Source organism: Gigantopelta aegis, chromosome 6 (assembly GCF_016097555.1).
Source record: "Gigantopelta aegis isolate Gae_Host chromosome 6, Gae_host_genome, whole genome shotgun sequence".
NCBI classification, from domain to species: domain Eukaryota; kingdom Metazoa; phylum Mollusca; class Gastropoda; order Neomphalida; family Peltospiridae; genus Gigantopelta; species Gigantopelta aegis.
Window position 1 is genome coordinate 1,203,137 of NC_054704.1, and position 18,129 is coordinate 1,221,265.

The 18,129-nt window shown below is 38.6% G+C and overlaps 1 protein-coding gene across 1 annotated transcript; it reads right to left on the reverse strand.

The window, feature by feature from the left end:
- Positions 1-5,738: 5,738 nt before the first annotated feature.
- LOC121375512 (ankyrin repeat domain-containing protein 55-like) lies at positions 5,739-9,233 on the reverse strand. Its single transcript, XM_041503001.1, has one exon. The coding sequence runs from the start codon at positions 7,530-7,532 to the stop codon at positions 5,898-5,900; it is 1,635 nt and encodes a 544-aa protein (XP_041358935.1). The 5' UTR covers positions 7,533-9,233; the 3' UTR covers positions 5,739-5,897.
- Positions 9,234-18,129: the final 8,896 nt, after the last annotated feature.

The following is an 18,129-nucleotide window of genomic DNA, read 5'->3' on the forward strand; positions in this document are numbered from 1 at the left end:
AAATACAGAATTGAATTAAACACTAACCCTAAACCTGACCCCGACAGTGACACTCACTCTAGCCATAACCCTAACCCTGATTCTAATACAATGACATTAGGTCACATATATATATATTTTTAATGTTTCTTAATTATTTTTCGTTGAAATCTAATTCAGTTGCAGAGTTATTTACATGATAAATATAGATTTCACAATGTGTGTACGTAAGGCGTTACTGTAAATATAATTATACTGATGTATAAACACTAGCAATGGAATATTATAATACATATCTGTTTGAAGGGACATTGATAAGAAATATTGCGTTTTACATGTAAATATTTGTAAACTGTGCATATAAAGGTTATCAAGACGAGTCGCCACTGCCACCACTATGTTCACATGAAACAGTGATGCCTTTACAATCTGTATTAGTGTAAACGTATTCTGTACTATCGTGAACTTAACGTTGTAGGCGGGTCAATATACCACCTAACCTCAAACAAATTGCAACAAAACGTTTTATGATCGTTTATTGTAGTATTCGATGTGGAGAACAACATATCAAAAGTTGAACAATTTTGACACATGGGAAAGTGTTTAAAAAATGACATAAAAAACAAGATGGCCGCCAGCAAAAAAAACCCGTCAAAAATCTGGATTCCCAGTCTGTAGCTCCACGCGGTAAGACGTGTTTGTTTCGCTGGTGCACACTCCACGTGCTTTCATGTGCTCGACTTGGGGATCCTTCATTTTGTTGTTTTTGTCAGCGAAATGAAGTTTTCTACTGGGATGTATGCGGCCATTGGAACTGATAGAACGCTGGAATACTTCTCGTTTCGACAGTCTGCACCACCAGGTTGGATTCTTTTTTAGCGAGATTCCTCGCCTCCACGTCATTTCTCCGTCTGACTATGTTGACTTGTTTTTTCGTGACTCGTATGACGGCCATTCTGCAGAACGCCACGGTTGTTCGCGTTTAGTCTCTACATGTCCGAGCCTGTCCTAGCAGCACTGGAAGATTGACCGCCCCACTCTAAGAAGAAATAGGAAGCGGGGTCGGCCACTACTACTCTTTTTCTAGACTTTATTTGCTTTATAGTGATACCATCTCGTATCCTCCGGAGTCGGGCCCGTCCGCACCACTATACCAACCCATGACGACTGGACTATATCCTAGTCTGATACTCTCTCTCGTTTAGATGGATCCGGCTTCTCAAGATCTGTATTTCAGCACAGCACTACACCTTCAACGTCTATCGACTGTCAATCTAGGGGTTTTCTTGACGGGATGCAAACCATCTCGTCCCTATAAGATGTGCACCCAAACGGCCTTAACGAGGCCACTCACGTGGACATATCGATCGGACTTTAAACTTTTAGATCTGCGTTCAAAAGATTATGTCGAAATTACTCTCTTTTTTTTTAATTATTATTAAATAGTCCGATCCTCTCTTCTTTTTCTTATTTAATTTTGGACCGTCCTTCTAAAATACTCCAAATTATATAAATATTATTCGGCCGAGCAGTCAATTATTTTTATTTTGGCTTGTAAGTTTTTTTGTTTTTTTTTAAATTTATTCTATTAACTTTTTTACTAATTGCTATTTTCAAAATTCTGCCCATTTTCAACTCTACCTAACCCCCCCCCCCCCCCCCCCCCCCCCCCCCACCTCCATCCCGAGTCAGGTCACCGATCTTATCGGAGGTCGGACTCGGGATGGGCGTGTTCGAAACCCTAGTGGTATATGGGCACGTTAATTGGATATAAGCAAACAAAATAAGTTGAAAGGCCCACATGCACTGGTGCATTCCATCTCATGCTTTCTGCAGGTACACTTTTGAGTAGTGCACCCTCCCGAACAGTTGCAGTGAATCATCTTTGGCCTTAGGTTCAGTGTAGGTTCTGGCCTCCCTTCTCCCCCGGCCTCCCGTCTGGTCACACCAAGGTTCGAAATATGACTGGTAATTCTTTTTAACTTTTCTAATATAACTTTTCTGTGGGCTGGGGCCAACCCTCCTACCATTCCTAACCTCTGAGGTATTAATTAATTATATATTTTTAATTTTATTTTATTTTAGACCACCATCTAAAATTGCGTCAGACTATTTATTAATTAGTTATAGATTAAGTGTATATATGTTTAAGGACGCAGTCAAAATTTATTAACCTCCCCTCACCGTTATTTTATTATTTTTGGGTCGTAATTTTCGAAATTTTTAAATCGTCCTTATATTTAGGTATTTCCTGTCCCGAGTCAGAACCCCGATCTTATCGGAAGCCGGACTCGAGATAGGCGTGTTCGAAATCATAGAGGTATATTATGAACACATTAAAAACCTAGCCAAGCCAAGTGAATGATCTGAATAAGTGCCTCTGGAGCAGGGTGTTTGTCTGTCATCACCGGAATTAGTTTTTCACCTTCTAACCTCCATCCCCCACTCAAACGGCTCCATTTCATTATTACAGCCCATCCACCCCATAATCTGATAGTAAGTCCGCAGGTAGTGAAATATACAGGCCGAGGTGGTTGGTAGCAATCTTTTAGGCGTGACGAAAGACTTCGCTCTTGCAACGTTTTGCACAGCATATCGTCGCTGAACTAAGAAAACCTTGTATGTGCAGTTTTGGCGATTTTCACTTTTTTATATTTCAGAAGCAGAAATCTAATATCTTTTTGTTGTCAAAACCTCGTACATGTCAAGGCAATGGAAAGTATGGAAAATGTCAAATAAGTAAAACACGTATTTGAAAACCACTGTTTATCTGTTATGAAAACCTCGTATCTTCCAATTGATTATGTTTATCCCTATCATATTTCAACCTTTTCTATCAGGTAAAGGTAAATTGTTAGTGCCAAAGTGTCTATATTGTATATATGTATATATTATGTATTCAATTGGTGGTCAAGGAAAAGCTATCATACCAGAAAAGAAGTGTAGGCCTAACAGGAATTTCCATATTTAAAAAAAAAAACACATCTTGGAGAAGATAAAGGTTTATTTAAAATTAAGCCTGGGACTCACATTAAGAAGCTGGAAAAAATGCATGCTATACGTGGACATATAATAAAGGGGAAAAGTCCAAGTCACGGTAGTAGCAGACTACATATATGTAATATCATTCATTGACAAGGCAACACATGTTTCAATACCATTATGTAGCACGGGAGGAACAGTTATTAATTTTAATTTCATCTGATGAAGGGCAGCGCTTATATATATTCTAGACACCTAGCTGTTTCATAGTTGAGGAAAGGGGAGGAGGTACACCCGACGCCTATAGATATAACTGTCTGCTTTGGGATTCTTTGGGAAGCTACTGCACAGGTTTCATATTATCGAGTTATTAATTACGCAAAAATTATGTATGGTATAGATTAATATATAGGTTTATTTGTTTATTTTATTTTATTTCATTGTTATCGTTATTTATGTAATGAGAGCAAATATGATGATGAATCTTTACTTAAATTTCTTTTAAAATCTCTCGTTATAAAATTTCCTCCAGTTACACAGTAAATCAGATGTCATTTGTTAGCCATGGGAACATTTCTATTAAGATATTACCTGAATTCATGTCAATAGTCTTAAATGCGGCGAATGTTCCTGTTTTTAAACCTATGGGCTTCATTTCACGTGAATCCCAGTGATCTTGGGATGAAGTAAATGTTGCTGAACCTATGAATCATGTCCAAGATTTTAAACATTTTAGTTTATTCCTAAAAACGTGATACAAGTATGTTCAGCTAGAACGAAATGTATTACTTAGAAAATATTTATGAATAATCTCTTAAAAGACACATTTTCTAAACCATTGATGCATATTCTTGTTAGTTAACTTAAATGGACAATGAACAATTCGTATACACGTATTGTTATACACCCTAAAAAGTAGCAGACAGCCACCCTATGGGGAAACCTACCATGTAACGTTTAAGGTCTAATATACAAGGTTTATTAAAACGTTCATACACCTAATCTATTGGTGGCTAAGGGCCTGTTTCACAAAGGCATTTACTGTAATCATCTGTTAAGCAATCGCTAGTGCAAATGTTTTCTCTTTTCATTTTATTTAAATTCATCATTTACATTCTTGAATGTAGCAGACAATACTAATGAACATTACAAATTTCTAGAAAATACAATTTTAAAATTTGGCCCTTACATGTTGCAGCCTGGTCAAGAATGTGTGTGGGGTGGGGTGGAGAGTTCGTTGAACTGCCCCTGATTTAAACGATTTAAAAACAAAATATTGTCCGGAGAACTGTTCTATAAACATCGCTTAGCACAGTCTACGCCCCCGCCCCTGTACCATGTCCTGCATACGTAATTGCCGGTCACTTTAATTTTTATTTTTTTATGTTTGTACCAACAGCAGATTAACAGTCAGTTAAACTAAACAACCTTTATGTTGTTGGCCCCTGATTGATTGGGGAAGACATGGTTTTTAAAATTAATTTTAATGAGGAATTCCTAGTCCAGCAAAGGACACCTGGCCATGTGCGAGGCTTAACTGTTGAAAATAAGTTCAAGTACACATGGCAAGTACGCTAAATGATTCAGGGCCTCGTGCCATGAAGCGATCTTAGCGTTAAGATCAGCTTGAGTACAGAATACATAATGTTACATTTAAAACCTCAAGGTAACGCGTTGGAAACAGTGAAATATAGCAAAATAAGGCACTGGTGGCTATTTTTTTTAACGTCAGATTTTTTTGCTTTCCCATGCTCCATTTCTGTCCAACTTTTAATGTGTTATTCAGTATGTCTGAAAGTACAAAAAATGGCAATAAAATGTTTTGTTGCAATTATTTTGATGTATGGGTATTTTGGCGCTATATTGACCCGCCTATTGGCACATTTGTTTACATTATTGTTTTATGCCATAGTGAATCTCATAGGCGCAGGAGGAGAAAATATATACATTTTACAATTTTACCCAAGCATGTCATCAAAAAACCCACAGTGTTTCTTGATCTTTTCGATTTTAACGAAATGTATCGAACGTCCACTAACTGCCTTCAATGTTGTTTGTCCTGCCTAAGACGTTTGAAGACATGTTGAAGATACACGATGACCCAGAACGTCTTAACAACGTCTTCTTGTTCACTGTCACAAACAGAAGAGAGAAAGTATCAATGTAGATGCCAACCACGAGCATTTTGTGCTAAAACTGTTGACCAGCTGGCTTTCTTTGGCATAGTATGTATGCAGTTTAACACCACACAAGCAGACAAGGAAACACACTACATTTTTTCATTAGTAGCAAGGGATCTTTTATATGTACCATAAAATAAGCAGGATAGCACATACCACGGCCTTTGAAATACCAGTCGTGGTACACTGGCTGGAGCAAGAAATAGCCCAATCGGCCCACCGACGGGGATCGATCCCAGACCGACCGCGCATCAGGCTGGCGCTTTATCACTGTGCTACGTCCCTGGAAGCAACCATGACTGCTACAATGCACTTCCGACTGTCCTGTGCAATTACTAGTATATGGTTTTCACCATTAAGTGTTATAATCTCCCTTCAGAATTCTGTCCTTGCCCGGGACCCCCTAGCACAATCGGGCGCTCCGCACCCTCGAGCAGGGCGATTCGCGATGCTACGTAAACAAATTATAAACCCCACCCCCACCCGCCACCCCCACCACCACCAACACACACACAGACTTTTGCAACGCTCCTACGCCTATGAATTTATAACAGTCGCTTAAATGTCAATGTGATAAAGTCATAAATAAACATAAGAAAGAAATGTTAGTTTATATAAACAATAACATGTCTATTACCATCAACTTTGTTCAACGTTGATACTCCTTAACTACTCAAGTGAATGTTTAAATTGAATAGTTCCTTGTAACTTGCGAATGTTTGGTTTCAATAAGTTCATACTCCATAACTGTTTAAGTCAGTTGTCCGTCTGGTTTAGCACAGAGAGTCGGCTAGTGTCGACGTCACATTCGGTTTCGATGGTTGATGTTTCCTGACGATCGTCATCAGTAACCAGAGTCTCCGTGACGGCGGGAATCGAAGAGTTATCTGCCCTGGTTTGCTGGTCTGCGGCTACATCTGTTGTGTGGATCTGAATCCTGGATACATCTTTACAAAGAATCGCTTCTTTTTTCTTCCAGGACTGACTGTTGCTGGAGGATTCCGACGAGGACGTCTTTGCGTCCGTTACTTCGATAGATCTGGCGTGTAACGGAGGAGGCAGTACGGACACTTTGCGCTGTTTGATGGTGGAGCCAGGTTTGCGTTTTTCTCTCTGTTCGCTGAATGTGCTGGAGCGCGACATCAAACTGGTTCGTCTGCACAGCCGCTTCTTCTCCTTGTCGTCTGCTTCCTCTTCCTCGACTGGCGCCACTAGCATGTGGTCAGTAGCGCTCTTGGCCGCGTCACGATACGACGGGCTGCACTGAAACTCGTACTCGTGGAAGAGGCGCTGAAACTCGCATCTCCACGTCACCGGCTCGGCGCATCGCAACACTGGGTGCGCACACAACGCAGCTCGAACGTTTCGCACGCTTTTCTCACAAAGATCGTTTTCATCATATGGAATTGCAGTTAGTTTAAATATGTATTCTTTTTTGTTACGAAAGTCTGACTGATTTGCTGAATGAATAACTTGTTCTCTGTTTTTCTCATTTGGCAGCAAACATTGTCTTGATGAACGAGGCCTCTCTGGGTAGATCACACTATGGAGTGTGCTGTGTCTAGACGATCGAGGCCTCTCTGGGTAGATCACACTATGGAGTGTGCTGTGTCTTGACGATCGAGGCCTCTCTGGGTAAATCGCACTATGGAGTGTGCTGTGTCTTGACGATCGAGGCCTCTCTGGGTAAATCGCACTATGGAGTGTGCTGTGTCTTGACGATCGAGGCATGTCGGTAAAGACAGATTGGTCTGATACCTCCGAGGAAACCGTGTACGACGAACATGAGGAACCGAGTCTCCGTGGTAACGATGTTTCCGGGCGTTTGTTAGGGGCCGACTTCATACGGCAAGGTGTCGTCGTCAGGTTGTTCAGTTGTGATACACACGCATAGTGTGAGGCGGCGTACGCCTCATCAGAGGCCGTCCTGCCTCGTCTATTGCGTATACCGCCATCTAGACTGTACTTGTTCCAGTATTGAACGAGCACTCGCGTCATGTCCCTGTTCCCGGACATTGCAGCATAGTGGAGCGCTGTATTCCCCAGTTTATCCACCAAGTTAGGGTCGAAATCAGCTGCGTTGAGGAATATGTTAATTAGATTTTCACGTTCATATATGACAGCTAGATGAATAGCGCTGAGGCCAAACTTATCAGTGATGTTTAATTGTGCTCCTTTTTCTACAAGTGTCCGTGCTATCCCCACACCCCAGGCTTCGTCGTTAATCAGAGCACAAAGCATGATGGGAGTTTTCCCTTCCGCGTCTCTTCCATTTACATCTATGCCCATTTGAATGAGTTTTGTAACGTGACTAAAGTAGCCACCTCTAATGACGTCACTGAGTGTGAGCGGCGGGCCACTCAATACAGCTCGGATAGATCCAGGCCTCATGTCCTTCACAAAGACTGACAACTATCAACAGTTAAACTGGACAACTATCAGCTGTTAAATTGGACAACTATTAACAGTCAAATTGGACAACTATCAACACTGTTAAATTGGACAACTGTCAACACTGTTAAATTGGACAACTGTCAACACTGTTACTTTGGACAACTATCAATACTGTTAAATTAGACAACTATCAACAGTTAAATTGGACAATTATCAACACTGTTAAATTGGACAACTATCAACACTGTTAAATTGGACAACTGTGAACACTGTTAAATTGGACAATTCAGCGCTGTTTATCTGTAATTCCACGTGTTGTAATGAACGTCAAGTACTCACACTGTCACAGTTTATATGTAATTCCATGTGTTGTAATGAACGTCAAATACTCACACTGTCACAATTTATCTGTAATTCCACGTGTTGTAATGAAAGTCAAGTACTCGCACTGTCACAGTTTATCTGTAATTCCACGTGTTGTAATGAACGTCAAGTACTCTCACTGTCACAGTTTATTGGTAATTCCACGTGTTGTAATGAACGTCAAGTACTCACACTGTCACAGTTTATTCGTGATTCCACGTGTTATAATGAACGTCGAAGTATTCACACTGTCACAGTTTATTCGTGATTCCACGTGTTATAATGAACGTCAAGTACTCACACTGTCACAGATTATTTGTAATTCCACGTGTTGTAATGAACGTCAAGTACACTGTCACAGTTTATTGGTGATTCCACGTGTTGTAATGGACGTCAAGTACTCACACTGTCACAGTTTATTGGTGATTCCACGTGTTGTAATGAACGTCAAGTACTCACACTGTCACAGATTATTGGTAATTCCAGGTGTTGTAATGAACGTCAAGTACACTGTCACAGTTTATTGGTGATGCCACGTGTTGTAATGGACGTCAAGTACTCACACTGTCACATTTTAATGGTGATTCCACGTGTTGTAATGAACGTCAAGTACTCACACTGTCACAGGTTATTGGTGATTCTACGTGTTGTAATGAACGTCAAGTACTCACACTGTCACAGTTTATTTGTAATTCCACGTGTTATAACGAATGTTAACAGGAAATCATGTTTTCTTTGTTTCCTTTTCGATTGCATGTTTTATTAGGATAGAGAAAATTCCTGAATTCCTAATTCTATTACACGTGTTAGTTTCCAGTGTCAAGGTGTTCGCCAATGTTTACGGGACATCAGTTTCTTTTTAATTATCACTTCGATGATGAACGTTCACGTAAAAGCGCACTTTTGTATTATTCTACTTTTGACCTGCACATACAGACAAGTGTTTTTCCTTTATTCGGAAGTTTATCCAAAATGTTATCAGAATAAGTTGACTTAGTGATGGCTGCGTGGCCTACTGGGAAATGGTCCAAGTGTACGCCATATCAGTGATGTGCTACAAATCCGCGATACACTGTGTTTTTCTCGCACTCACACACCTTGTTGAGCAGAAGGTATATTCGTCTTGTGTGTGTGTGTGTGTTTCCAGTACTTTCAGTCGTCAGGTCTTGTGTGTGTGTCTCCACTACTTTCAGTCGTCACGTCTTGTTACTTCTGTTTGTTAGAAAGTGAACAGCTCTCCGCGTCCTGTACGGTTTGTTGCCAACCCGCGCTAGACAAGTGACAAAGCGACCCACACGGCGACTACTTTCACTGGTCGAGTGACGTCTCTCCACACGACAGCGGGGAAAACATTGACACCGGCCTGCTCAGACTCGCTGCTCGCCGCTCACACAAGATATGAACAGCGACACAGACATTCGATCCAACTTATCAACAAGACACACACGCACGAATTTCAGTCTTTGTTGAAAACAAGTCTGGCGAGTCGTTCCAGTAACCATGTGTGTCACTGATTAGAACGTGTTAAGCTAGTCACATATATCCGTTAACGGTCTCTTTATTGCATGGGTCCGTTTATATGGAATGATTTCCAAACAGTGATTTGTAATGTCCATAACGTTTATTTGTCGGATCCGATTATTTAGGGGCGTCGGAAGCGCTATCTCTATATCTATCTTTCTTTGTCTCTATTTGTCTCTCCATTTGTATCTCTCTTTCTCTTTGTATGTCTCTCCCTCTATCTTTCTACGTGTCTCTTTATGTCTCTCGCTATGACTTTCTATGTATCTCTCTATGTTTCTCTATATATGATTCTCTCTGTCTCTATTTTTCTATGTACCTGTATCTATATCTCTCTCTGTATGTTTATCCTTATGTTTCCCTCTATCTCCCTATTTATGTATTTCTATGTCTCCCTGTCAATGTCTATGTATGCCTATTTTTTCTCTGTGTCTCTATGTCTCTCTCGCCTTATGTCTCCCTATTTCTGTCCAATGTTTTCCTTTTTGTCTATATGTATGTCTCTATATATCTATGTCATAAGTCTCTTATCTCTCTCTCTCTCTCTCTCTCTCTCTCTCTCTCTCTCTCTCTCTCTCTCTCTCTCTCTCTCTCTGTCTCTGTGTGTGTGTGTCTCTCTCTCTCTCTCTCTCTCTCTCTCTCTCTCTCTCTCTCTCTCTCTCTCTCTCTCTCTCTCTCTCTCTCTCTCTCTCTCTCTCTCTCAATATACAAGGTCTTCTCTCTGTCTCTATCTTTCTATATAAATCGGTTGTGATTTTAACTCTTTTTTTTAATTTAGGTGGGATTTACTGTATTGTTAAATAGGATGCCAGTTCGGCTAACAACTTAAATTTTTGGACAAGGCTATCGAGACATTGTTTTTAATTTTAAAATGAATAAATAAATCGGTTGTGATTTAAAGCATCTTTCGTTAAATTATTAATCAAGGTTTAAGACACCATTACGTAATGGCTGAAATAACTCGTACCATCAGATATAACGAATGGGTCACAAGTAGGGGAGACCGGGTCTAGTTGTTACAATTTTTACATTTAGTGCCATAGTACATAAAGTATAATAATTCCAGAAACCAAATTTTGAGGATAAGTAGGAAAATATCTCTATTTATTAAAACAATCATGAAAAACCTTCAACATATTAACATTAATTAGTGATTGATTCATTAATGAGGTGGTGTCAACTGTATCAAATTGCCCCATGTACGGGGTAAGTTTTTACCCTGCATCATAAATGGTGGGGCAAATTGTTACAACTATAAAACACAATATAATTAATGAAGTCATCCTTTTATTTCACTTTTCATAAAATAATATGAAATAAATTAGTCTCCTGAACGAGGTAAACATAACTTATGTGTAAACTAACAGTGAAACCTCCCTGTAACAACGAGCACCGACACAGACTTTTTTAGTATATGCAATTATACGGTAAAAAACAAAACGTGGCCACAGTCTTACTTTCTGTACAATCGAAGGCCAATACCAGCACTTCTTATATATCTACAAATGAATGCATTACATCCATAACTGCTTGAGTTATAAAAGAAATAACATTAGCGACAAAATGTCACTTTTAGGGTAAAAAAGATCTTATATAAAGTATATATAATATAGCACGTTTAGTTCACTAGAAAACACAACAAAAACACAATACACTTTGGAATCTGTATTAATCTACGCTGACAAATGTATTGCCGCAGTAGTTAATTAACAACAACAAATAGTAACAACCCAGAACTGATCACTTAATTAGTTAATCACTAGGTGTCTAGTTTATACAATATTCTAATCACTTCACCGTGACACAACACCCACACGTGTGATAATTGAGAAACGCTTCCAGGGGAACTTAATTAATAAAGGAATTACAACTCTATTCCTAACTGGTTAATTTTTAATTAACCCTTATCTACTCATTCAGTAACCTTGTAATACAGAATTAATACTGGTACCTATCACAATAAAGACAATAACCTACAGTTTACCTAGGTCCTCTAGGATGACTGGTTAAGCTTTATATATATTAGAACAGTGAGCCTACAGTTTACTGCGTCAGATTACCGGCAGCACCGTCTAAATAATATTGGTATAATACAGTATTAAAATATTTAAAGTCACATCAATCACATCAAGGTTATACAACAGAGCAGAAATAATATTTACCAAGTCCAAACGGACGCGTTCCCTGGAAGCCTTCCAATATGTTTCTCCCCGATAAATCTAAATCCTAGCTATGTATTACAAATCCGAATATCGCCTGGGGGCACATCGCGGTACCGAATACCTACAAGTGATATTTCCACAGCGACCAAGCCGGCATATTTTTCTTAGAAGTCTAGACTGTTCGTCGCCTAGTTCGCCGGCAATACCCCGATCGTACCGAACTAGCGGAGGTATTACGTAACTACTGGCCACATGGCCTCCGCACCTGGTCTGGGTGTGTATTGAAAACAGCACGACCATCGTCGCGCAGAGATATTACGTAACAAAGTGCCCACCTGGGCTTAAGTGCATATTGGAACTGCACACGGCCCTCTAAAACAATTAATATCGCCACACGCGAAAAGAAATAAGAGCATGTTCCGTCACAGACATACTGAATAACATATTAAAAGTTGGACAGAAATGGAGCACGGGAAAGCAAAAAAAAAAAAAGCCGCCAGTGCCTTATTTCGCTATATTTCACTGTTTCCAACGCGTTACCCTGAGGTTTTAAATGTAACATTATGTATTCTGTACTCAAGCTGATCTTAACGCTAAGATCGCTTCATGGAACGAGGCCCTGAATCATTTAGCGTACTTGCCATGTGTACTTGAACTTATTTTCAACAGTTAAGCCTCGCACATGGCCAGGTGTCCTTTGCTGGATTAGGAATTCCTCATTAAAATTAATTTTAAAAACCATGTCTTCCCCAATCAGTCAGGGGCCAACAACATAAAGGTTATTTAGATTAACTGACTGTTAATCTGCTATTGGTACAAACATAAAAATAAAAAATGAAAGTGACCGGCAGGTATGTATGCGGAACATTGTACAGGGGCAGGGGCGTAGACTATGCTGAGCGATGTTTATAGAACAGTTATCTGGATAATATTTTGTTTTTAAATCGCTTAAATGAGGGGAAGTTCAGCGAACCTCCTCTCCACCCCCACCCTACATACATTCTTGACCAGGCTGCAACATGTAAGGGCCAAATTTTGAAACTGTATTTTCTAGAAATTTGTACTGTTCATTAGTATTGTCTACTACATTCAAGAATGTGGCACAATGATGAATTTACAAAAAAATGACCAAAGAAAACATTTGCACTAGCGATTGCTTAACAGATGATTACAGTAAATGCTTTTGTGAAACTGGCCTCGGGTCACCAATAGATTAGGTGTATCAACGTTTTAATAAACCTTGTATATTATACCTTAAAAGTTACATGGTAGGTTTTTCATAGGGTGGCTGTCTGCCACTTTTTAGGGTGTATAACAATATAATGTGTATACGAATTGTCCATTGTCCATTTAAGTTCACTAACAGGAATATTCATCAATGGTTTAGAAAATGTGTTTTTTAAGAGATTATCCATAAATATTTTCTAAGTAATACATTTCGTTTTAGCTGAACATACTTGTCTCACGTTTTTAGGAATAAACTAAAATGTTTAAAATCTTGGTCATGATTCATAGGTTCAGCAACATTTACTTCATCCCAAGATCACTGGGATTCACGTGAAATGAAGCCCATAGGTTTAAAAACAGGAACATTCGCCGCATTTAAGACTATTGACATGAATTCAGGTAATATCTTAATAGAAATGTTCCCTGGGCTAACAAATGACATCTAATTTATTGTGTAACTGGAGGTAATTTTATAACGAGAGATTTTAAAAGAAATTTAAGTAAAGATTCATCATCATATTTGCTCTCATTACATAAATAACGATAACAATGAAATAAAATAAAATAAACAAATTAACCTACATATTAATCGATACCATACATCATGTTTGCGTAATTAATAACTCGATAATATGAAACCTGTGCAGTGGCTTCCCAAAGAATCCATTACTTGAAAACTGAAATTGTACATGAAGTAAACATCAGGTATCCATTAAAATAACCTAAAGCAGATAGTTATTTCTATAGGCGTCGGGTCCCTTTCCTCAACTATGAAACAGCTAGGTGTTTAAAATATACATAAGCACTGCCCTTCATCGGATGAAATTAAAATTAATAACTGTTCCTCTGTGCTATATAATGGTATTGAAATATGTGTTGCCTTGTCAATGAATGATATTACATGTATGTAGTCTGCTACTACCGTGACTTGGACTTTTCCCCTTTATTATGTCTATGTATAGCATGCTTTTTTTTCAGCTTCTTAATGTGAGTCCCAGGTTTAATTTTAAATAAACCTTTATCTTCTCCAAGATGGTATAATTATTTTAGACTTGGACATCAAATATGGAAATTCCTGTTAGGCCTACACTTCTTTTCTGGTATGATAGCTTTTCCTTGATCACCAGTTGAACACATAATATATACATATATACAATATAGACACTTTGGCACTAACAATTTACCTTTACCTGATAGAAAACGTTGAAATATGATAGGGATAAACATAATCAATTGGAAGATACGAGGTTTTCATAACAGATAAACAGTGGTTTTCAAATACGTGTTTTACTTATTTGACATTTTCCATACTTTCCATTGCCTGGACATGTACGAAGTTTTGACAACACTGTACATAAAAGGTTTTCTTAGTTCAGCGACGATATGCTGTGCAAAAAGTTGCAAGAGGTAAGTGTTTCGTCACGCCTGAAAGATTACCTCCAACCACCTCGGCCTGTAAATTTCACTACCTGCGGACTTATTATCAGAATATGGGGTGGATGGGCTGTAATAATGAAATGGAGCCGTTTGAGTGGGGATGGAAGTTAGATGGTGAAAAACTCATTCCGGTGATGACAGATAAAAGCCCTGCTCCAGAGGCACTTATTCAGATCATTCACTTGGTTTCGAACACGCCTATCTCGAGTCCGGCTTCCGATAAGATCGGGGGTCTGACTTGAGACAGGAAATACCTAAATATAGGACGATTTAAAAATTTCCAAAATTACGACCAAAAAATAATAAAATAATGGTGAGGGGAGGTTAATAAATTGTGACTGCGTCCTTAAACATATATACACTTAATCTATAACTAATTAATAAATAGTTTGACGCAATTTTAGACTGGGTGGTCTAAAATAAAATTAAATTAAATTAAAAATATATAATTAATTAATACCCCAGAGGTTAGGAGGAATGGTAGGAGGGTTGGCCCCAGCCCACAGAAAAGTTATATTAGAAAAGTTTAAAAGTTATAAGAAATACCAATCATATTTCGAACCTTGGTGTGACCAGACAGGCTGGAGGAGAGGGGAGGCCAGAACCTACACTGAACTTAAGGCCAACGATGATTCACTGCAACTGTGCAGGAGGTTGCACTACTCAAAAGTGTACCTGCAGAAAGCATGAGATGGAATGCACCAGTGCATGTGGGCATTTCAACTTATTGTTTTGCCTATATCCAATTAAGGTTCAAGCACACTGTCCTGGGCACACACCGTAGCTATCTGGGCTGTCTGTCCAGGACAGTGGGTTAGTTGTTAGTTGGTTAGTGGTTAGTGGTTAGTGAGAGAGAAGAGGGTGTAGTGGCCTTACACCTAACCATTGAGCCGTTAAGAATCCGCTCTGGGTTGGAGACGGTACCGGGCTGCGAACCCTGTACCTACCAGCCTGTTGTCCGATGGCTTAACCACTGTGCCACCGAGGCCGATATGTGAGCATTGCCAAGATGGCAGCTGACAATATGACAAATGAGCCATGATAAAACAGGATGATGAACAAGACTGCGTCTGAGAAGCAATAAGATAGGATTTTATGTCATGACGTCATGACTCCAGTACAAATGCAATGTCCATTCCAGGAACTACTGTTATTTGAAAAACATAAATGAAAATAGCATTAATTATAACATCAGTTTTAAAAAAACTTGCAATTTGATGATTATCAATCAGATTTTTTACGTTTTTTTGCTGGCGGCCATCTTGTTTTTTGTATATCATTTTTAAAACACTGTCCCATGTGTCAAAATTGTCCAACTTTTCATATGTTGTTCTCCACATCGAATACTACAATAAACGATCATAAAACGTTTTGTTGTAATTTTTTGTTTGGGGTTAGGTGGTATATTGACCCGCCTATATGGCCAAACAAATGATAGAACGCGGGATTGGGTGAATCTATCATGCTCTGCCACCTCGACCCCCCCCCCCCCTCCACCCCCGACAAACATGAAGAAGACTAGAAGTCGTGGATGAAGGAAATATTATTACAGAGATAGCCGTGATAATAAGGATTAGTGAATAGTGCCAAATAGTGGAAACATTACTACAGAGATAGCCGTGATAATAAGGATTAGTGAATAGTGTCAAGTCGTGGATGAAGGAAACATTATTACAGATAGCCGTGATAATATATAAAGATTAGTGAATAGTGTCAAGTCGTGGATGAAGGAAACATTATTACAGATAGCCGTGATAATATATAAGGATTAGTGAATAGTGTCAAGTCGTGGATGAAGGAAACATTATTACAGATAGCCGTGATAATATATAAGGATTAGTGAATAGTGTCAAGTCGTGGATGAAGGAAACATTATTACAGATAGCCGTGATAATATATAAGGATTAGTGAATAGTGTCAAGTCGTGGATGAAGGAAACATTATTACAGATAGCCGTGATAATATATAAGGATTAGTGAATAGTGTCAAGTCGTGGATGAAGGAAACATTATTACAGATAGCCGTGATAATATACAAGGATTAGTGAATAGTGTCAAGTCGTGGATCAAGGAAACATTACTACAGATAGCCGTGATAATATACAAGGATTAGTGAATAGTGTCAAGTCGTGGATGAAGGAAACATTATTACAGATAGCCGTGATAATAAGGAGTAGTGAATAGTGTCAAGTCGTGGATGAAGGAAACATTACTACAGAGATAGCCGTGATAATATATAAGGATTAGTGAATAGTGTCAAGTCGTGGATGAAGGAAACATTATTACAGATAGCCGTGATAATATATAAGGATTAGTGAATAGTGTCAAGTCGTGGATGAAGGAAACATTATTACAGATAGCCGTGATAATAAGGATTAGTGAATAGTGTCAAGTCGTGGATGAAGGAAACATTATTACAGATAGCCGTGATAATATATAAGGATTAGTGAATAGTGTCAAGTCGTGGATGAAGGAAACATTATTACAGATAGCCGTGATAATATATAAAGATTAGTGAATAGTGTCAAGTCGTGGATGAAGGAAACATTATTACAGATAGCCGTGATAATATATAAGGATTAGTGAATAGTGTCAAGTCGTGGATGAAGGAAACATTATTACAGAGATAGCCGTGATAATAAGGATTAGTGAATAGTGTCAAGTCGTGGAAACATTACTACACAGATAGCCGTGATAATAAGGATTAGTGAATAGTGTCACGTCGTGGAAACATTATTACAGAAATAGCCATGGTAATAAGGATTAGTGAATAGTGTCAAATAGTGGAAACATTACTACAGAGATAGCCGTGATAATAAGGATTAGTGAATAGTGTCACGTCGTGGAAACATTACTACAGAGATAGCCATAGTAATAAGGATTAGTGAATAGTGTCAAATAGTGGAAACATTACTACAGAGATAGCCGTGATAATAAGGATTAGTGAATAGTGTCAAGTCGTGGATGAAGGAAACATTATTACAGAGATAGCCGTGATAATAAGGATTAGTGAATAGTGTCAAGTCGTGGATGAAGGAAACATTATTACAGAGATAGCCGTGATAATAAAGATTAGTGAATAGTGTCAAGTCGTTGATGAAGGGAGCATCATTACAGAGATAGCCCTGATAATAAGGATTAGTGAATAGTGTCAAGTCGTGGATTAAGGAAACATTATTACAGAGATAGCCGTGATAATAAGGATTAGTGAATAGTGTCAAGTCGTGGATAAAGGAAACATTATTACAGAGATAGCCGTGATAATAAGGATTAGTGAATAGTGTCACGTCGTGGAAACATTACTACAGAGATAGCCGTGATAATAAGGATTAGTGAATAGTGTCACGTCGTGGAAGCATTACTACTGAGATAGCCATGGTAATAAGGATTAGTGAATAGTGTTAAGTCGTGAATGAAGGAAACATTATTACAGAGATAGCCGTGATAATAAGGATTAGTGAATAGTGCCAAATAGTGAAAACATTACTACAGAGATAGCCGTGATAATAAGGATTAGTGAATAGTGTCACGTTGTGGAAACATTACTTCAGAGATAGCCATGATAATAAGAATTAGTGAATAGTGTCAAGTCGTGGATGAAGGAAACATTATTACAGATATAGCCATGATAATAAAGATTAGTGAATAGTGTCAAGTCGTGGATGAAGGAAACATTATTACAGAGATAGCCATGATAATAAGGATTAGTGAATAGTGTCAAGTCGTGGAAGAAGGAAGCATTATTACAGATATAGTCATGATAATAAGGATGAGTGAATAGCGTCAAGTCGTGGATGAATGAAGCATTATTACAGATATAGCCACGATAATAAGGAAATAAGGATTAGTGAATAGTGTCAAGTCGTGGACGAAGGAAGCATTATT

Coding starts and splice junctions, on each gene's coding strand:
- LOC121375512 (XM_041503001.1), bottom strand. CDS start 7,532: ATGAGGCCTGGATCTATCCGAGCTGTATTGAGTGGCCCGCCGCTCACA.